Here is a 22,723-nt window from a genome sequence, read left to right as displayed (position 1 = left end):
TCTGCTAGGGATGTAATCAAGTTGCGCAATTCAACACTCCCAGCTCTACTTGACTTGAATATTTAATGCTTAATCCTTGACTCAAGCTTAACTATTGAATAAATTCTCCATGAGCTCTAACTTGACTCGACTATGTTATTCAATAAGTGCTGGTTGAAATTTGAATTGTACTAAGCGCAAGCTCATGCTCAAACTCGAGTTCCAAAAGCACGCTATAATTGAAGAACTAATAGTTTCAAAAGCTATTTATAAATGAATAGGTAATTACTCGATTAGGCTAGCAAATTGCTCGAAGCAAGTAAATTCAAGATTGAATTCGCCCAATTAAGTACCCGAGCTACTCGAACTCGAAAATAACCGAGCCGAGTAAAAACTTTTTGCACAACCAATTACGAGGGAAAGTCTTTTAAGCCTATGGGCCTTAACAACCCAATCAGCAGCTTAATTGGGCTAGCAATTGAGATGGGCTACTCGAGGATTTCGTAATTGGGCCAGCCGGTGTCTACCTCCATCAACAAGAGCCCATATATCCAACGGGGGCTGATCTGTGCCCTAAACATAGCCCATCAAACAAAAGCTATGAGTTCCCTGTTTTGCAAAATCCATCACCAGGAGCTTCACGCTTCAAGAATCCTTTGCTTAGGTGGAGTTCATGGGCTCGGTGGATTTCCTTGTTTTTGCTTCTTTTTCCCTTTACTAGGACGTTTACATAAATCTGCAACTTTGTTCATCTTCATTGGATCCTCCTCCCTCCGCATGGCGATAATGCCAGTAACCAATCCGAATCGACTTCGTAATGCCTGTCCGTATACTCCGAGGGCAACCCCAAGATCGGCCTTTCGGTAGGTTCGTGATCGACGAACCCTCGCTTCAAATCCTCTAGCCTTCTCAAATTTTTCACCTTCCACTTTTTTCAAGGTCCAACAGGTCGATCCTCTGGGTCGAGTAATAGATCGTTCGGTATTTTGCTGATTTCTTAGCATGTTTACGTGGTCTTAAGCTGAAAGAACGATTTTGATTCTCTCTCGCTGTGTCTTTGCACATAATTAAAGGTTCTGTCGTCCGTTTCAGTTCACGAATTCTTCTCCGATTCCGCGGGTTAAGGCACTGGAAAGCACACTGGGGAAAACAAGGTTAACTTCTTTTCCTGCTATGTTGTAAGTCGGACTAAAATGTGGTGTTTTAGCCATGTTTCGTCCTCTCATCAGCATTGCTTCAATGAGCTTAATGATGGAGTTGTCGACCATATCTCCTTGCTTTCCTTAGAAAATGCGGCATCGCCAACAAACTATAAATGTGTTCTGCTTTCCGAGGTTTGCTCTCCCGATGAAGGAAACGCGCTTGTTTTGGAGAATTCAAATGTACTCGGGCGATTTGGGACAATTTTGTCATTGAGTCACTGAATTTGGGGATGAAGGTATAATACACGTTATGATGCCACTGGTTTGCATGGCTGGCTCACAATATGTAATTGAGCATAGCGTGCTTGATCTAGTTTTATTGGGGGAATGAAGGTGTAAATGTATGGTCTAACCCTCTTAATTTGATTAGATGCATCTAAGCACTTCTAATTATATGTAGTACTCGCATTAATGCGACATATTCATACTGCCTTTTGTTTCTTTATATGAGTACTAACCTATTGTTACACGAAAAATTGTTTTTTAATGTGTTGTGAATGTGGTGTCATCTGACATGTCATCTTAGAAAGATCTGTTCAATAAATTTTGAAGATATTGTCATGAAGCATAGATCAACTGCCAAGCCTACATACATATATATATATGTTCACCCTAGCGACGTGCATGTGGTGTAGTGTAGACAAAATATCAGATGCAATTCTAGGCTACAAAATGGCCTACCAAGTTATCTTGGAGACAAATAAACCTTTGATGTTTGCTTTGAACATTATCAGCCTTATTAGTTACAGTAAATTGGGGCAACTCAAGAAAAACTGCAGTTACACAAGATGGAGCATATCATTATTTCCAACAAGGAGGAAGGTTACTTCTCTTCATCGTAGTGTCCTGAGGTCGAGAGCTCTGTTCCTTTCCTGATCTCTCTACTGAAGTAACGTCCCAAGCCCCATCTCTCCAGTAGCCATAACGAAGTTCTGCAGCACGTGCCACTTTCTGATAATCTCCATCCTTCTCTTCTAGCTTAAGCTTCTCGGTTAACTCTTCAGGCATGTCAAAGAACTCCAGCACTTTGAGCTTGGTGAGGTGCTCGATTCCCGATGGCATACTCTTCAGCTGTTTGCATCGCTGGATCATCAATTTCTCAAGGTTAGACATTGCTTCCTCCTCTATCTGTACAAATGTGAGCTCCTCATAATAATCAAGACCTAATATCTTGAGCTTTTGAAACCCTTTAGCCTTAAAGCATAGTGTTTGCCAATCGTGAACTTGAAGTAACTCAAGATGTACAAGACTGGGCAAATCCTGGAGGGATGGCAGGGGATCTTCCTTAAGCAAACACCAACTTAAATGTAACTTGGCAAGACCATGCATGCTTGCTATCCAATGTGGCAAAGCCCGCATACGTCCTCTCAGGTAGATCCTTTGAAGTAGTGGCGGTGGAGAAGAAAGGTTCTGCAGATCAATTTCTTCATCATCTCCTAATGAATAAACAGCCAGGGACTGGAGGTTTGTCAACTTCGCAATTGACCAGCACAATTTCCTTCCATCTTCTTTCTTCAACTTTAGAATGCAGAGTCTTCTCAGCTGATTTAGCTTCCCGAGCTCACTTATAACATTGTTGGTTCTATCATCATCTGCATCTATGTAGCAAAGCTTTTGCAGAGATTGAAGAGCTCCAATTTGTGCTGGGGTGCTGAAGCCATATTTGTAGTGCGTATAGGATACAGTTTGATAACGATATACAAGAAGATGGCAAAGGCGTTGGAGCTTCATGATCTCTATAGGCAATGAAATGACATGAGTGTGTTTGAGGTCTAGAGTCTCTAAGTTCTGAAGCCTTCCCATGGATGTTGGAAGTGTCTGAATTTGAGTATGCCTCAAACTCAAAAACTTTACAGAACGCATGTCTACTATTTGCACCGGGAACCTCCTTAATGGAGCATTTTGCAAGTCCAAAACACTAAGAAGTTTCAGATCACCAGCGAGAATTCTATATAGAGAAAATTTGTCTACCCCAAATATGTACAAGGACCTGAGATGGGAAAGTGACAAGTTCTGTTGTCCAATTTGAAGCTCATTGTGAACTGAGCAGCGACGAATTCTATCAGGCCACACTGAACTTTGTTCGTCAACTATGGCTGCAAAGTTCTGATCTCTTGACTTTGAAGTGATGATCCTCCGCAAAAGGCCATGGATTCGGCATGACTTTATCCTCCCATCGCTGTCTCTCTCCACCACATGGATGAGACTCCTATTTACAAGCTCATTGAGGTAGTCATCTGCAACTTCTTCCATGGTCTTAGCATCTTTCATTTCAACAAAACCTTCTGCTACCCAGTGTCTAGTTAGCCTCATGCGCTCAATCGCATAAGCCTCAGGGAATACAGATATCTGTAATAAACAGGACTTTAGGTAGTAAGGTAAGTCATTAAAGCTGAGTGAAAGTACCTTCTTCATGTTTTTGAGTTTGTCATTGCCATCAATTTCTGACTGAAGAGAACGGCGGACCAAATCCCATTCATCTATTCTCCGCTTGTCTTTTGTAGCCAGGACGCCACTTATGGCCACGATTGCAAGGGGCAGGCCCTCGCACTTCTTTAAAATGTCTGTACATATCTCCTCCAGATGGGAGGGGCACGCATTTTTCTTGAATGTCTTCCTGCAGAAAAGCTTCTGTGATTGTTCGACTGGCAACGGCTGCATTTCGTAGACCTTCCCAACAAATTCAGTGCAGGATGCCTGTGCCAGTTCAGCATTCCGGGTTGTGATCATTATCCGGCTTCCGTGGTTATTGTTAGGCAATGCATACTTGACAGCATCCCATTTGTCCATATGCCAGACATCATCAAGAACAATCAGGTACCTCGATCTTCTTCCCTGTAGCAAGCGCTTGATCATCATTTTCAGCCAATCGATGTCCAATGTGTCTGCTCCACTTGGAACTGGCTTCATGATTCTACTGGCAATCTGTTGAAGCATGTCCATCAGGAGCTCTTCTGTCTTCGAAGATGGAGAAAGTGTGACCCAAGCACGCACAGGAAAGTGCTTCCTCACAACTGGATCATCAAAAACTTGCTTTGCCAGGGTCGTCTTCCCCAACCCTCCCATTCCAGACACCGATATTACCTCCCTCTCTGGAATGCCGCCAACAAGCCACTGAGTAAGCCTTGTCTTCGGCTCTTCAATTCCCACCAGACCAGATTTCTCTACAAAGACTGCATCTGCTCGATGATCTTGCCACGGGTCATCTTCACGGGTGGAACTGGAACCTTGTTGGACTCTTTTTAATTTTTTGGACAGTCTCTGATGGCCTTCACAGATGTCTTTCATTCTGGAGCTGATACTTCTGATTGCAGCAGTCAACCGATATCGAGCTTTCATGTTCCTGACACAGCAAGGGATCTTGTAAAGAAGACCACTCCCCTCGTGATCATGTGCCAAGAGCAGTTTAAATTCATCAAGAGCATCTTCAGCCTCATACGCGACTTCTCTTATCTGCTTAATCCATACTTTGACTTCCTCGTTGTGCTCTTCCATGGAATCTGCAACTCTCAGGAAGGCCTTGATGCGCTCGAATTCGCCTCTCAGCGCTATTAATTCTTCACGGCCCTCTCTCATATGTTGGATTTCATTCTCGCAAAAGCTGGCAAGCTTGCCGAGCAGATAGATCACCGGACTTTCAGCCATTCTCTATTCTCGGCTGCTTTCTGAAATGTCAGGAGTTGCTGGGTTTCATAGTGCCTAAGAATATCGGTTCCAATCTCTTTTGTTTTAGGTTTAGCTAGATGTGAATGACTCCTGACGTTTAAATTAATAGTTCACTTTATTTCGTAAAAAGTCAGGTCGGGCTCCGATCCAAACTAATTGACTGGTGTTTTGTCCCATCCTCATTTGTCAGGAAAATTGTCCAAAAAATCCTAAATCTATTGTAATTTTGTCAATTCAATCTTAAATATTTAAATTTTGCAAATTCAATTCTAAACATTTTCATTTCTTATCAATTGAGTCCATTTAATCAAATTTTGGCGGAATTTACTTATGTGGACACTGGCTACGTCATATGACACAATCAACGTTAATATTAACAATTTTAACCAATTTTTTAATTTTTTAATTTTTTTCTCATTTTTCTTTTTTTTTTTTTTTTCTCTTTCTTTCTTTTCCACTTTCTTATTTCTTTTGCTAGCGAGCAGCCACTGGCTAGAGGCAATGGTTGGCCCTCACCTAGGCCAAGGCGGCCTCGCCTTTTGTCAATTGGACAAAGATGAGGCTATCCTGGCTTGGGCAAGGCCAATACTTGCCTGGGCGAGCCCCCACAAAGCTTCCTTCACCAGGCTAGGGTGGCCTTGCCTAGTCTAGGCAAGGGCTCCCCTCTCAGGGCGAGCCCTTGCTTGGTCAGGCCTCGTTTGTGGTGGGTGAGGCTAGCGATGGCTAGCCAATGCTTATAGTTGGCCACCAACAAAAGGAAAAAGAAAGTGGAAAAGAAAAAAAAAAAAAAAAATATATATATATATATATATATATATAAAATTTCACGTGGCATCGTCACTAATGTTTGCTTTAATAAATTTTGATCAAAATTAGTCGGATGGACTCAATTGACAAGAATTGAAAAAAGTTTAAGACTGAATTGACAAAATTAAAAAATTTATGACTGAATTGGTAAAATTAAAAGATCTATGACTAATTAGTAAAAGTGCAATAAATTTACAACTTTTTAAACAATTTTCTCCTCATTTGCCAAACCTTCACAAAATGTCGTCATGCTAACTTATATATTGCTTTTGAAGCTTCTAGTCTCATTTGTCGTTTCTCGTATTTTAAATCTGTCCTTCTCTTACTCAAATTATTCGGCACATAGTTTATGGTCCTTTGTACTGGATTCTTTTAGATCGCTTACATGTACAGTAGTCCTGGATAGAGTGTATGCATGAATTTCTTGAAAGCAAAGAAATTGAAATGTCAAAACTCGAGGTTTGTGTTTACGACTGGCCATTGCGTGTCTGATTATTACCCATTGAAAAATGGGACAGTTTGAATTTTTTCTTGCAAAGAAGAGTCGATGTCACTTGTGAGATTAGAAGTTTGATGTTCACCTAGGAGTCACTTTGATCCATGGACTCAACGAGATGATTTCATCCATCTTTTTCCCGGCCGTTTGTGCCTTCATTTAGATTTTGCTTCTCTTAAAGCAGCGCTATTTGGTGAATCCATCACATAATCAACTTTAGTTCTCAGGAGTTTGTTTTTTTTTTTTTTTTTTTTTTTTTTTGGTTCTAGAAAAATTCGCAGGACATCAATTGTGTCATGGAAATTAGTCACGACTCTTCTTCCACTTCAGAATCCTTTAGAATTCCCAAATTCATAACTTATGATAAAGTGATTAGTGGACTGAAGAGAATGTACGGGATGCAGTCATCGGACATGTAGTAAAAGAAGCCAACGGTCTTGGATAAAAAATGTCGCACAGTAAGATTACCTTGTCACATTTCATCAATCTAGTACATTAGGTCCTTACAAGAGGGTGTCCAAATAATCTTTCCAAACGATGCATTCTTGTTCAAGGACCAAAGGAGCAATTCGGTGGTCTGTACGGTTATTCAACTACAGTATACTTCCTCAGTTAGACTTAAACTAGGGTTAACCTCTTGTTACTTAGAGTATTGTTAACCAAGTTCTTGAGTAAAGGAAAAATTAGGCAATGAATTGCGTTGTTTAGTGAGGCAATTCACTGTGACGTAGTGGGTTGACGCAGAAGAGATTAGGAAAGAAGTTAGATTAGCGCTAGGTTCAATATGCAAATTAACGTAAGCAGTGACATGTGTAGATGACAAATCAGCTTAGACACGATAATCATCAAAACTATAAAGAAGAGACTATCCTCAAAACTGAAGTCTCTCGGTCTCTCTCTCTCTCTCTCTCTCTCAGGGGTATTCAATTGTCACTGTCCATTGTGGGGAGGTGATTTCTTTGCTAATCCAGAATTTATACTTAAAGAAATAACTTTTGACACATTTTTCATTACTGGAGCACCAAAGCACCCATTAATTTACTCTAAATTTAATGACATTGGTTCCTTGATTTTTGTTGCCCGAATCTTATAAGATCATGAGCTTGACATGAAAGTCCATCTTTGCAAGATAAGGATCGAGTGTAGAGGATTATTAGATTACTTTTTATGGACGATGATCAAGCCCTGTACATTAGATGAATTTAATATCTTGGGTCAAGTGAAAGTCTTCTGATTTGTCTTGTTTTGAGTACATGAAAGTCTTCATTTTTTGTCCGTTTCATCAAAACCCTTGCTTGCGTGTACGGGTCGGAAACAATAGTCTACTCATCAGTTATATTCAACCATCAAAAAGCTGTTATTATCTCACTTATCAAGCCAGATACAAAGGATGGGGGAGCTACTTTCTTATTTTCCATGGAGGGCTTTAATAATGTCTTGGGATGGAGGGTGACTTGCACCTTAATATATTACTAGAACACGAACCTATTGTTCTCGTCAATTTGTTTCTATGAACAGTTAACCATACAGGCCATCGAAAGGTTGCGGTGTCTATTAAGGATGTCATTGAGTCAATGCAATTCGACACTCAGCTCAACTCGACTTGAATATTCAAGACTCAATTCTCGACTCGAGCTCAACTCTCAAATAAGTTCTCACTGAGTTGGAGCTCGACTCGACTCGACTCAACTATATTTTTCAAGGAGTATTAATCTAAACCCGAATTAAATTGAGAAGGGTTGATAGTTTTAGATCCATATACAACTGAAAACGTAATATTTGATTGGGCTCGCAATATTCAAGAATGATTTCGGCTTGAAAAGTACTCGAGTTACTTGAACTCAAAAACAACCGAGCCGAGTTTGATTAATAATTAGAGTAACTTGACTCACTCTCATTTCTTGCCCGAACTGTTTCTACTGTTAGAGCCTGATTTGGTTTTGTCTTAGCGAAGTGAAAATTGCAGTATTGATAACAAACCAAATAATGAACCTTCATTAAAGCCAGACATTTCAAATCGGACATGCGTGTCTAAATTGGATTCCTCGTGCGCCAGAGAGAACTTTAACCATTGAAAACATGAATTTGCACTTTTTTTCTGAAGCCCCTTTGTGCCAGGAACATGAAATTTTTTTCTCTAGTGCAAATTGAGCAATTATTGAGTTGGTAATACAAAAAGAAATTTGGATGGAAATCAGTTGATGTACCTAACGTATTCCACCGTCTTCCAACTCTACCAATTTAAAATAATGGTGCTTGAAGCTAGAACTATAAGCAAAATGCAATGAACTTTGGTCATTAGACCTTGATCAATAATGGTGAAGTTGACAGCCGAGCCCCATTGATTCCAATCCTCATCCTCTAAAGAAATATCGTTGGACTTCGTCCAAATTGGTTGCTGTTTGGACTAAAGGCGGTGTTGGGTTCCATTTGCTCGAACGGTCCATTCCTTTATTTATTTAAACGAAATTGATTTGAAAGAGAAATAATCATCTCTCTACGCGTTATTCACCGACACGTTCTCACAGAGTGCACTCTCCAATTCAAAAGGTCTTCGCATATGATTTGCTTTTGGAACTGTTGTGCGCTTCCTCTCCTCTTAAAAACTCTTGGAAAGTTGAAGTTAGTGGTCCACTCGTCTCACGAAAGATCTTCCATTCGGAACATATTTCCTTAATCATAATCGTCATTACTTAGGCAATAATGACGATTAATAATTCTTTTTAGGGTGGATGACCAAGAAAGAAAATGACATAAGGGATGATCGAAAAGTACTCGTATTAGTCAATCATATCCAAATTCGTGGCCTCAATGATCTAGTGTTTCACTTTAAAATTGATGATCCAATTGCCTACAACAAGCATAAAAGAACATATCTTGAATCTTTAATGATCTTTATGAGTCAGCACGAGGTATAAGAGACATGAAATTGGCACTACTACATGATGTGGAGTGCATTGAAAATGTTAGAACTACCATCATTGTCTACCCTTCACTTATGGCAATTTCCATTAAAATCAGTACAATTTTTACGATCACGCCACCATGGTTGTTTCTTTCTCATTGTATATAAAACCAAGAAAAGCCGAGACAGAGATATTTTATGCAATGACAACGACATTAAGGTAGTTGTTTTCATGTAATGAAGGATTCATCAGCGCGTATCCTGCATGCTTGTGACAAGGGGGGCTTCATTTTCAGCAAAACGAAACAAATTGAAAATATCATTTGAGATTAAAAAAAATTACAAAGAAAGAATAAACAAAAACTTGGCTTAATTTTTTTTCTTTTCACACTGTCATAATTAACTTCATTTGTCATCCTATACAAATCTGTCATGCTAATGGAATGATGATCATAAATACGGAACCCTGCAAGGAACAAACAAAGATAGTGACAGGACATTATTTTTCCTCATCCTTTTAATAAACCATCACTTTTGACATAGAAAAGTAATTTATACAGATGTGCGATGCACGCTTTATGTTCATTACAAGTATGTATTTACCGAAACTTATAAGGATCCACTTATAAATAATACCAAGGCCTGTGGATTGTTTGCAATGCAGATATGTCACCATATCTGCAATGGAATGTTGGTAAGGCTTGAACGGTTCTCTGGACTTGTCATCTCTCGCTCAACCCCGGTCGAAGCTTGGTTTGAGAAAGGCTACTGAATGACCAGGCATTGCCAGATCGAAAACGTACATTCGAATATGTTCAAGAATTCATTTACTGTAAACTTGACTACATCGAATACTTTGTCGCAGTGTAAACATAGACACCCTGGAAAAGATGGATTCACAGAAGATGCAAACACTTATTTCCGAGGATAAGGACTAGGTTCATTACCCCTCTTACTAGAACTCTGCAAACGAGAGCCCTCTTCCTCGACCGTTGTCTCTATGGATGTGACATCCCAACCTTGCTCTCTCCAGTAACCGTAATGAATTTCGGGAACGTGCGCAACTTTCTGATAGTCCTCATTTTGTTTGTCCGGCTTAAGTTTCTGGACTAATTCATCAGGCAGGTCAAAGAACTCCAACACTTTGAGCATGTTTAAGTGCTCGATTCCTAATGGCAGATCCTTGAGCAATTTGCACCGCAGGACCGTCAACTTTTCTAGACAGGGCATCGCTTCCTTCTCCACCTGTATGAACTCGAGCTCCTCAAAAAGATCGAGCCCTAATATCTTAAGTTTCATGAATCCTTTGGCCTTAAAGCACAAAGTTTGCCAATTATAAGCATGCAGTAACTCGAGATGAACCAGACTGGGCAAATTTTGAAGGGATTCTAGCGGATCATCCCTTAAACAGGACATTTTCAGGTATAGTTTTACGAGGCCGTGGTGGTTAGCAATCCAGCTTGGTAAGGTCTCTAAGTGTCCCCTCAAGAAGATCCTCTGAAGTAGTCGTGGAGGAGAAGAAAGGCGATGCAGTTCAATTTCCTGATCATCTAATGCATAGACGGCCAGTGAGGAGAGGTTGGTTAACTTTTCTATCGATGAGCACAGATTCCTTCCGTCTTCTCTCCTCAACTTTAACACACATAACCTCCTTAACTGATTTAGTTTCCCCAGCCCCGTAATATTTCTACCATTTCTTTCATCATCTACCTCTATATAGCATAGCTTTTGCAGAGACTGCAGAGCTCCAATATCTGCAGGGGTTTTGAAACCATATTTATTGTGAGTATAAGATATGTCCTCATACCGATACACAAGGAGATGACGTAGTTGTTGAAGCTTTGCTATCTCCACAGGCAATGCGACGACATGAGTGTCTTTAAGGTCCAATGTCTCTAGCTTCTGAAGGTTCCCTATGGAACTTGGAATGGTTCGAATACGGGAAGATCTCAAGCTTAGAAACCTGAGACATTTCATGTTAAGTACTTGACCTGGGAAACGGCTTACCGGAGCATGTTCTAAATTGAGGACACTGAGAAGGTTCAATTCAGATGAGAGAGCGTCAACTACACAAGACTCGTCTACGCAAAACATGAACAAGGATCTGAGACAGGAAAGTGACCGGTTTTCTCGTGCAATCTGAAATGCTTTGTGTATGGAGAGGCGACGAACTCTTTCTGGCCAAGGACCTCTGTGTTCATGGTCTATAATTGCATAGTTCTGATCCCTTGCCTTCGGAATGATGATTTCCAGCAAAAGGTCATGAACTCGACATTTTTTTACCCTTCCATCACTGGTGGTCTCTGCCACTTGGATGAGGCTTCTGTTCAAGAGCTCATCAAGGTAGTCCTCAGCGACTTCTTCCAGGGTTTTACCTTCTTTCCTTTCAACAAAGCCCTCTGCTACCCAGAGTCGGATTATCCTCATACGTTCGACAACAAGAGCCTCAGGGAATATGCTCAAATGCAAGAAACAGGACTTTAAGTAATAAGGCAAATCATTGAAACTCAATGAAAGTACCTGCTTCAGGTTTTTGAGCTTTTCATTGCCATCGATTTCAGAACGGAGACTGCGGAGGACTAGTTCCCATTCATCAATTCTTCTAATGTCCTTTGTTGCCAGAACACCACTGATGGCCACGATTGCTAGGGGAAGTCCTTCACACTTTTTCAAGATCTGCCGGCAGATTTCCTCCAAATGGCTGGGGCACGCTTTCTCTTTGAATGTCTTCCTACAGAAAAGTTCATGTGACTGTTCAGATGACAAGGGCTTCATGTTGTAGACCTTCCCTGAACATCCAGTGCCAGATGCTGATGCTAGATCTGATTTCCTAGTGGTGACCATTATTCGGCTGCCATTGTTATTGTTGGGTATTGCACATTTGACTGCATCCCATTTGTTCATATCCCATACATCGTCAAGAACGATTAGGTATTTCAACCTCCTTTCCTGAAGGAAGTCTTTGATCACCATTCTAACGCAACTACTTTTGGAAGTTTCTGCTTCAGATGGAAGCGTCTTCGTGATGCTACTGGCAATCTGTTGAAGCATGTCTGAAAGCAGCTCGTCCGTCCTTGATGAAGGAGAAAGAGTGACCCAAGCACGTGCTGTGAATCGCTTCTTCACTGCTGGGTCATCATAAACTTGCTTTACTAGGGTCGTCTTCCCCAGACCTCCCATGCCAACCACCGAAATTACCTGGCATTGTGAAGCACCCTGGACCAACCATTCGACAAGCTCCTTTTTGGGTTCTTCGATGCCCACCAGATCGGATTTTTCTACCAGAAGTGCATCTCCTCGATGGTCTTGCCATTTGTTGTCTTCATAAGAAGAGGTTGAGCTTGAACCTCTCTCAGTTGTGCTGAAACCATCAAACAGTCTCTGCTGTCCTTCACAGATACTTTTGATTCTGGGGCTGATGCCTTTCATAGCTGAAATCAGTCGGTGTCGAGCTTTCCTGTTTCTGACACTGGTTTGAATCATTCGTAGAAAGCCCTCGGATTGATGATCCTGCACTGAGAGTTGTGTATATTCATCAAGAAGATCCTCAGCTTCATATGCAATTTCTCGCACTTGCTTAACCCATACTTTGACTTCTTCGTTGCACTCTTCCATGGAATCCGCAGCTTTTAGGAAAGCCTTGATGCGCTCAAATTCTCTCATCAGAGACATCCACTCTTCGTGACCCTCTCTTTGTTGTTGCACCGCAGTCTCGGCAAAGCTTTCGAGCTTGCTAAGTAGATACAACACTGCAGCTTCTGCCATTCTCTGCTTAAAACCTCGCAAAATCAGAGGTCAGTGGCTGTCACAATACTACATACTCTGTCTGTGGTTTTCCGATTCAACTTGATGTGCATGACTAAATGACTATATGTATATATATATAGACTCAATGCTTCAACATGTTGGGCTCCAAAACCAATTAGACAAGTTTACTTCTGCTGTGCTAGTTGACCGCAGTTTCTCAGAGCATGCATTGCTTTTAAAGCTACTAGTCTTTTATTTCTGACTTAGCTTGGCTCTCAGATTTTTTAAGTTTCACTCCACTTCTTGATGCTTGCATGGTAGAATCACTGTATTTACTAGAGATTTCAGGTCCCACTCGAAAAATGTAATTCTATGCATATAGTCTTGAAAGGCTTAGGCCTCAGAACTGTCTAAATTTTAGGTACTGGTTTTAGCTATCGACTCAAGTGAAGTTTCATGCCTCATCTGCAAACACAATTAGGGGGGAGGTCAAATTCATTTATGGTGTTCAATAAATGATTGTTCTGGTGAGATGAGATAACGAGCCCAGTCATTTCTGTTACGCTGGAATTCTTTAGAGCCAGAAAAGAGATTCACCTCAAAGTATTTTGATCAAGATTTCGCTTTTTATATACCCCTACTTAAGTCGTGCTTATCTTCAAGGAGCTCGATCTTTTTGTAAAAACACCACAGCAGTTTCGTCTGTTCGTTGACACAATTGCCTTTTTAACTTTTTGCTCAGCAAGTCTTTGTTCAACCAGAATTTATATTATCGGTCAATCTCGATCTGGGGAATAACCTTTTCAAGCCTAAGGAATGCACTGTCGAGCACGTCTTAAATTGGGAATTTGCTATTATGAGACAACTAAACCCTGAGCAGTTCGTCTCGCTTTGAAAGTGCACAGACGTAATCGATGACGGTTAAGAAGATGATAAAGGAGCCATATTGTTCGATAATCATGAATGATGCCTGCTTCTCCTAGAAGATGTGCATAGTTTATCAAAATGTCGGTATCCATCAGGTGGATGCTTTTGCATTCTTTGATATGCTGGTGTATATGCTCACTTTGTTTTTCAGAAGGGCCAAAACAAGAAAGTATGTACTCGCTTTATGGTCCTATGCCTCTCATGATGCAAACACATATATCTCAAGTGTTCATCATGTCGATGTTGGTTTCTTACGGTGCTCTCATTGCATTATATGGACTGGTTTTTCAACTACATAACGAGTATATGATTAGAAAGATGATTTTCCTCTTTTGTAGAGTAATTTGAAGTAGATTTTGAACCAGAGCGAATCTATCACCCAAGAAAAAATCCCAAATGAGCAAGTCCAATTTGGTTTTTTAATTAATTTTGCGTGAAAGAAGAGCGAGTGAAAAACAAACAAGCGGTCTTCCACTTCCAGCGTACCTCTAGATTGATATCCTTTTACCTCTAGTCATAACCACATATCACCATGAAATTTCATATAACCTCCTTCAATTTTCTTATTTACTTACTCTCTCTCTCTCTCTCTCTCTCTCTCTCTCTCTCTCTCTAGGGAGCTGAGGGGACCCTTGTTTCAGCAAAGTGCTTACCAACTCAACGGACACAATAATTCCAATCTGGTTCTAGCTGTGCACAACAAACTTTAAAATCTCACCCCGATCAAACGGTAAACCCAAAGCAAATTCTGTAAAATTCTACATGTCCATAATCATCCAAAACTTTTATAACCTCTACAGTCAACCCACTAATTCAGAATTCAACACCATTCGAAATTACAAATTCACCAAGAAATAATCTGCGATGAAAGGAATCAAGACCTAGAATTCTTACCGATCGCTTCAAAACAAGGTTGATTAGGCGTGCCCAGATGTCTAACGGCTTGATGAACCGAAGCCCTTCCTCGCTCTCTCTTGTTTTCTTCCTTTTCTCGTTCCTTCTCTCTCTTTCCCCCCTCCTACTTCTCTACATCTTTTATAAAACACCAGCTGCTGCAAAACGGTAAAATGTGCTGACGAAAGTGGCTGAGCTGTTAGCTGATGGGATCAAAACAAGGGTTGGAGGATCGGACACGAACCCTTTTTTTTTCCCCTGCCCATCCGAGTAATGACGTTAATTCAATGGAGAAGAAGTCAAGAAAAATTAAGGGTATAATTTTATATGAATAAATAACTGAAAGTACCCGTTTCCTCCGTTTCAAGAACCCCTTTTCCTTTATAATTTAACTTCCCACGTCTCATTCGACCCAAAAAGAAGAAAGAAAAAACTTCACACGTCTCACGGAAGTGTATTTTTGCAGCAAAGCCGCAAGGGCGAGTAGCCAAACAAATCGCCATGAAATTTCTATAATTTTAAGTGATCACCTCTCCTTCTGGTTTTACTTTGTACTGATGCTCATGCTGTATTACCTTTGCCTACTATCTAATATAATCAGCTCTGTTTCTCGTCAAAAAAAAAAAAGTGATCACCTCTCACCTCTCTCTCTCTCTCTCTCAGTCTGGGTATATTTGAATGTTCTTGATGCTTTTTTTCTTTATCAGAAAATGTTCTTGATCAAAGATGATGAAATGAATGCCTTTTTTTCTTAATGAATGAATAACAAATCCATACGAAATCAGGTGGAGCACAATTAGAAGGTTAAAAGTGATCCCTCAACATCATGTCAGAATACATGGTCGGCGCTGAGATTGTTGAGGTAATTTTTTAGTTCTTAAATGACTGAGTCAGTGACTTTATCTCCATTTAAATGTTCTAAGTCTTCTTGGTCTTTTAATATCACTTCATGTCCGTTTCATTAGTCTGATGTGACCCCGATTGAAGCCGTCAAAGCACGAGGATTTCCAATAATTAGAGAGAAAAAGAAATTGTAAGCGGGGCAAATATGAACAATTTTGCCGTCCTTCTCGAGCAATTTTGCTTCAAAAAGTCTATGATCGTGACAGGCTCACAGCGAAGGCAATTCGTCGCCGCTAATTGAAATGTTTTATTTATGACTTAGGATATCTTTAATAATATGTTCACTCGTATCATAAGTAATATTGGCATGTATGATAAGAAACGTGATAATCAACCCAATCTTTATTAAAATATATATATGATGTTAGGTACTTCACCGTAACCATAGCTTGCATATGTATTAGCATCAGGTTTTTAATATGATTCTTCAAATGAAATTATACATTATCTTGATGAGCAACTCAATGAGTCTACTTATTGGACCAGACGTTTGTGGAACCACTATGGTAACTTCCAAAGGGGATAATTACGCCGGTCTCCCCTCCCCACACCATTAAATGCTAAACCTTGAAACTTGATGGACTCTTGAAACAAATTACAGGACGCAAGAATACACAAATTGCAGAAAACTACATTCATAGAACTATCCATTGATATTAGCTGGTCAGATTGGGTCATGAAATCTGGTGTACCTTATGACAGATTGCCCACGCTTTGAAACAAGTATTCGAGCAAGCGTTAGGTGGAGATGCTTTGACTGTTGAAATACGAATAATCCACTGGAAATGATCCTGCCCATCAGCGATGCCGCTTGTGTTGACCGACCAAAATGATACAACAGCTAATTCTTCACGTATGGAGGAAGATTCTAAAAGCAGAGGCGCGCAATTGCAAATCTCCTTCATGTAAGAAAAGCTGCCAGTGGTGTTTTCATCGTATAAAGGGAGAAAATCGGAAAGCCCTTTCACACACTGACATTGAATTCGATGATCTCACGATCATACATATTTAATTAAATTACCATGGATAAATTTCCTTTATCTTTCGTTTGATAGAATAGAATAACCAAATACATGTCGAAGAAAAAAAACTTCTCCTTTCGTGCTCACTGCTCACTATTCTATCTCGCCCTAACAATGCCAACAACAACATAAAGATGACAAAAGCAAAACCACATTAGAAAGAGCCCTAATAAGTAAATAACCAGAAGTTTCGCGTAAAGAAACCCTTCATGAATTTTTATATGGTTCATCGCGCTGCTTACTCTACGATCTGCTGTATTCTCCTCCTCTGCAGGCTGAACAAAGGCAATTCCTATCTCCAAGGATGGTTTAGCAACATGAGACCCTCGAACTCTGTCGTCCCATCTTGACTAATGTAGTTTGTCGGGATATATTTTCTCCTAAAGAAAGCTGTCCGCACACAAACATTAATATTGGAAACCTTGAAGTGCAGAAGTCTCGTAGCAAGTGCGATTGCCTTCTGTTTTCCTCTCCAGATAGTGCAGCCTAAGCATTCAAGGCAGAAACATATTCAACGACAGCAAGCTTAATGGAACATACATTCTAACCTCCATATCAGTCAATTTTCAGCATTTCCCATCTAAATCAACTACATCCAATTTAATTGAAACAACTGTCACCTTCTCACTAATCAACTAATCAAACTTTGCTGAACCCAACGAAATCAAGAGCATGCAAATACAGGAGTCGCAAGTACTCTGAGAGAAACTATATTATGAAGCAACTCTAACACACTATCACAGGGAAGCAAAGTCGACAGTCATTTAACAGTGGCAGTTTTGAAATTCCATTGATTCTGCAGACAGAAAATGCAATCAAATTGGCAACAACCATTTGCTCCTCGGTGTTCATGGCATAGCCACCGTCTCTTTGAGAAAATTATTATGCGCCTCACCTTTTAGCTAGGATACTAAAAGACACTAACGTCTCCAAAAGCAGGCACACAGATCAGGAACCCAATGATCAGACACATCTGGTTCAGGTATTCTGATGACAACTCTGAGAATTACAGTAATAATATTTCTGAGAAACATCCTTCAAAGAACACATTCGCTGTTTAAAAATTGAGGAATAAAAAAAGTATCACAAATGCACTTAAAACATCTTTATGCAAACTAAAGCCACTACTTACCACTGTTACCAGCAATTCAGTCCTCATTATCGGAGTTGTCAAATGTGATTTTCTTAGCTTTTGGAGCATCTGCAGCAATTTCCCTGAAGTGAGCTCCATAAAGCTTCGATTCCTGCCAAGTAAGAAAAGAACATGAAAACAAAGATAGCAATACAGTTTCTATGGCAACACGTGCGTTGTACGACCTTAAAAGAACTTTGGGTTAACAGCTTATTATTGGTGTTACATTTAGGGTAAAACCACATAAATTACTGCAATTGCAAGACGAATGAATCAAAATAATGTGAATCTTCAATCAGATTATAAAATAGTAAAACTACATAAATGAGAAAATTGCATTTGTGTGATGTAGGACATTTATTCAGGAGAGAGAGAGAGAGAGAGAGAATTTTCAATCAGACTACAAAATGCAGAATTATTCTAGATATGTGAACAGAAAATTAAAACTCGTAACTACTATTGAAGGACTTTCTTTTACTACTACTATACAAAAATTATCTACATCATCAATAGGTAACTTAATGATGAATTCTCTTTCTGGTAGAGTTATATAATGAAGTCGATTGGTTAAGTTTAACGGAGAAAGGTAGCGGAATGGAGCATTCTGATGGTGTGCCGTGTGGCTCACAAAGCAAAGCTTCCTTCTGATCACTTTCCTAATTTTGCAGTAGATTCTACTAAGGACTTTCTATTCTTTACAGCAATTTACAGACTCTGCAGCAAGATGACCTTGATAATGTTTTGCCCTAATATGCTCCAACTAAATTGGGAATACTGACAAGAAAGTAAACATCATATAAAATTGCTTGAACAAAATGCAGCGTTTCGGTAAGGAAACATGACATATGAAAACACACACCTTCTTCTTCACATGAGTACCAAACTTCGGAAGATAAGCAGGCACAACTTGCCCAGCTTCTCTGAGAACATTGACCAGCTCCCTAGCAAGCCCCTGCCAGCAACGACAGGTCAATCAGGATCACTGCTAATACGTCAGGCAAGAGATAATACTAGAGACTTTCATAGGTAACCCCTTTCTCTTTCGTGAAGAATGTGTGTGCTACGCCCTTTTTTCCAGCACGTCCTGTCCTTCCAATCCTATGGACGTAATCCTCTGTTATTAGAGGAAAACTATAGTTAATCACAACCTCAACATCTGGAATGCCCAATCCACAAGCAGCGACATCAGTTGCAATCTGCAGACATTTCAGGCAACTGAAGCTTTTAAGGAATTGACCACAATGCAGCAAAAAGAAGTTATGATCCCCGACTGCTGTTAAGGAGTTGCACTATTACTCCATTGACCCGACTACTGTTCAATTTTCTTTAAAACGTTGGTTGATAAAACATACCATAGAAGAACAGGTTTCCTTCTCAAACGATGACAGTGCCATCGTGCGCTCATGCTGTTTTGTATCGCCATGGATAGATACAGCATTCCAGCCTCTATAAAAAGAAATTGGAGAGTGAGACAACAAATGTACGATGAAGGGTTAGAGATGCATTAGTTCATTCACTTAGCCCATCTCGTGACCTAACTTGACAGGGAAATACCTCGTTTGAAGCATCCGTTCTACACAAGAAGCTTCATTCTTGTACAAGACAAAGACCAATACCCTGTTCCTGATAAATGGCAAAATCGACCATGTCAAATGGTGCAAGATGTCATTGCTAGACTATATAATTAAACTATTGCACATGGTTTCTCTTAGCTTCGCACATACTTAAGGAATGACAGTAAAAAGAGGCCCAAACTATTTAACCTATAGCCTCTAGCAGGATCAGATCAGAATGAAAGACCACAAAACGAGATTCAAAAAGGCATTAGTATGTATAAAAAAGAGAGAGTACCTTTTGGAACTGTGATACTTTTGTAAAAGGGTAAGCAAGCGTTCATCACGTGAACGATCATCTAGTACCTGCAAAGGCAATAGAGTGAAACCAAAAGATAAATTAATGATGTCCAGTAAAAAAATAACCAAAGCCGAAAGTGTGAATCCATTCCTCAACTATCTGCATAACATCATGATTGGCAGCTAAATCCTCTAAACCTATAACAACTTGAAGGAAAGCCAATCATTCTTGCCAGTTTACTCGTATGAATTAATAAAGGACATTACCTATTTTTTAAGATCCACACTTTGATTGGGTGAGGATCCATGAACTCCTGTGCTAATTGATGAACAGGAAGAGGCCATGTAGCACTGAACATTACTGTTTGGCGAACTGCAAAGACAAGTTTGCACACAAGATTAGAAGGGAACAAAATCACCATCAGTTTCAAGTTCACATGTAAGTTCTACCCACAAATAAGAAGCCGTAAGTTGCAAAATTAACTGAATTTACAGAAAACAAGATGTTGTAGAATTCGAACTAAAGACTGCCTGATTAATTACATGACCCGATGGTCAATGACAATGATAGAGGTTTCCGATGACAAGACTTCTACGAAAATTATAGTAGCAGATGTCAACTGGTAAAAGTAAGAAACAAGTAAAGACACTTTGCAACATACCAGAACATGTGCTGTTCAATATAGAACATGTGCTGCTCAATATAGAACATGTGCTGCTCAATATAGAACGAACTTCTGGTTCAAAACCCATGTCAAGCATTCTATCTGCTTCGTCGAGGACCTGAAGACAAAAGGAAAAAGAAATTATTGATGCCGACTATGTCAAAAATTCCTACGCCACATGTAAATTCCAATCAATTGAAAACTCATTATAAAACACAGAGCTTGTCAAAGAGCAATACAACAGACACCTGAATGACACATTGACAAAACTCCTCGATACCAAGCTATATGACCGTGCCAACATCACATAACACGAAACGGAAACACTAGGAAAAGCCAACTTGCCACAAAAGCTACTTCATTTAAGATGCAAACACCCTCTTCAATCAGATCCTTCAAACCACCAGGAGTTCCAATGACAGTATCCTGGGCACAGATGAAATGGAGTACTCTATGAGTAAGGTTATTGACTTTCTAGATGATATACAGGGAAAACAATTAACGATCCCATTTTTGCAAGTTCAACATCTGAAAGAATCAATAGCAACCTATAAGCCAGACCCACACAGAACACAAGCAAATCTAACGTCAATCATAATGGGTGGCCAAGACCATTGTGGATTTCTCCACAAGATGGTTCAAATTTTGTGAATCCTTTTTCACTTAGAATTCATAAAATAGCTCCAATCGTTGTCAAGCATTTGAAGATCATTCAAAGGTAGGAGTACATGAACTATCATCACCAAAAACATATTTGAAATGTGACAATCACTTACATTAGCATCAGCGAAAATATGGCATTTGAATATTCATAAAACAATGATAGATGTAGAAAAGAGTAATATGCACAGCCTAATAAAGTGAGGTGACCTTTACCAAAAAATAAAGTGAGGTGACTTACGACACCAGACTTCATAGAAGCTCTTTGAGGTTCCTTGGGGGTCCCTCCATACACACATACTGATTTCACACCGCTAGCTTTTCCAGCACCAACCAGAACATCTGAAATCTGGGACCAAATTGAGAAGGCTATGGCTTGTCATCTGTTTAAACACACTACTATTTATACTAATTACAAGAACCACGACATATGTAGAGCGCAGCAAACTTAGAATAAAAGGCTATGAATTAAGTGGGAAAGTCGAGAAATGGCATTGGGATGTACTTTATTTCTCAGCACCTACATCTGCACATAGTACACCTTTACAGCGTAACAATAACAAAGTCAATTACCTTGGCTTTAACTGCGTGCCTTCTTGTTTTCACTTATCTTTTTGGAATTCCTACTACAATGGTATCAAACACATAGCTCCACTTCTGAACACATCTTCTGGAAGTGAAAATTCCCCTGTAACTTTGTCATGTGACTACACACCATTTCGACCTAACAGAAGCCGTGATGTCCACCCATTTTCACGATTACAGATTCACAATAAAGTAAATTTTTAATGTTGTAACCCCATCCCAGACTATCCAACCGTTTTCAGAACACCTTAACACACAACCTAGGAAACATGCACAATATGCGGGGGCCTCCATGTTAGTGTCAGACACTCCAACACGCGGTCAACGGTTGTCAAACATCCAACACATGGTCAACGCTCCGCACATGCCAGCAACACGCAAGTCCGGTATTCCGACACGCCTTTCCCACATGCACGGTCAATTTTAAACTTTTTCAATAAACTAGGGGTCAAAATGTAAATCTATCAAAAAATGGAGAAAGAAGAAAAGGGTGTGGATAATGTAGATAAGTGACTTAGGAGGTGCTTGACAAACCAAAATTTCTGTTCGGAAACAATTTTTTATTCCGAGACTTATTTCTGGAATAAAAATCTATTTTATAACATTATTTCATTTTTCTATTTCTGAAATAGATTTTTGTTCCGAAATAGGTTTAGAATAGAAATCAAAAGTAATTTTTTACTTTTCTATTTCTAGAATAGAAATGAGAAAAAAAAAATTTCTCATTGTTCTTCCTTGCTACGAACCGATTGTCCATCCGTAGCCACCAACCACCATCCACCGGTCGCTACCACCCCAGTCGTCAACTGCAGCCACCGCCGTTTGCTGGTTGTCGTTGCCGCCAGCGCCGGCGCCCGTCGCCGATCACCAAGTGCCGTTGCATTCAGATCACCGCCGCCGCCGCCATCCACCAGTCACCACCATCCAAAGGAGAGAAATTTTGTGTCGTTATCAAATAAATTTCTATTTTTAGAGTAGAAATTTTGTATCATTATCAAACGGGTATTTTTGCTTAGAAACTCTTCTATAAATAAAAATAGAAAAATCTATTTCTCTTCCATAAATCAATTTCGACTAGAATAGTTATCATTCACGCTCTATTGTTTTATTTGATGGTAAAATGTGGGTTTTTTTTATTGTCAATTATCAAATTTAATGATGGAATGTGGATTTTTTTTTCCTCCTGAATTATTGGAATAGAATGAAGTTAAATTTGTCAATTGTTAACCATGAATGATATTAATAAATAGTGGATTAATATTTTTAGTATAAATTCATTC

General features: G+C 39.7%; 2 protein-coding genes across 3 annotated transcripts; both read right to left on the bottom strand.

Moving 5' to 3' along the window:
* Positions 1-1,811: 1,811 nt before the first annotated feature.
* On the bottom strand, positions 1,812-4,906 carry LOC104442386 (disease resistance protein RPM1). Its single transcript, XM_010055811.3, has one exon. The coding sequence runs from the start codon at positions 4,824-4,826 to the stop codon at positions 1,983-1,985; it is 2,844 nt and encodes a 947-aa protein (XP_010054113.2). The 5' UTR covers positions 4,827-4,906; the 3' UTR covers positions 1,812-1,982.
* Positions 4,907-9,567: 4,661 nt separating this feature from the next.
* Positions 9,568-14,884, bottom strand: LOC104442385 (disease resistance protein RPM1). Of its 2 annotated transcripts, none has more exons than XM_018872474.2 (2): positions 14,624-14,884; positions 9,568-13,267 (listed from the first exon to the last, which is right to left on the bottom strand). In XM_018872474.2, the coding sequence occupies exon 2, from the start codon at positions 12,818-12,820 to the stop codon at positions 9,971-9,973; it is 2,850 nt and encodes a 949-aa protein (XP_018728019.2). In that variant the 5' UTR covers positions 12,821-13,267; positions 14,624-14,884; the 3' UTR covers positions 9,568-9,970. The 2 variants fall into 2 exon arrangements, with proteins under 2 accessions (XP_018728019.2, XP_018728017.2); XM_018872472.2 differs by having other exon boundaries at positions 9,568-12,823.
* Positions 14,885-22,723: the final 7,839 nt, after the last annotated feature.

Source organism: Eucalyptus grandis, chromosome 4 (assembly GCF_016545825.1).
Source record: "Eucalyptus grandis isolate ANBG69807.140 chromosome 4, ASM1654582v1, whole genome shotgun sequence".
NCBI lineage: Eukaryota > Viridiplantae > Streptophyta > Magnoliopsida > Myrtales > Myrtaceae > Eucalyptus > Eucalyptus grandis.
Note: the sequence above shows the minus strand (reverse complement) of the source record. Positions and strands in the feature narration are given on the sequence as shown.

What these genes read in the sequence shown, in the direction of transcription:
- LOC104442385 (XM_018872474.2), bottom strand. Translation starts at nt 12,820, where the DNA reads ATGGCAGAAGCTGCAGTGTTGTATCTACTTAGCAAGCTCGAAAGCTTT.
- LOC104442386 (XM_010055811.3), bottom strand. Translation starts at nt 4,826, where the DNA reads ATGGCTGAAAGTCCGGTGATCTATCTGCTCGGCAAGCTTGCCAGCTTT.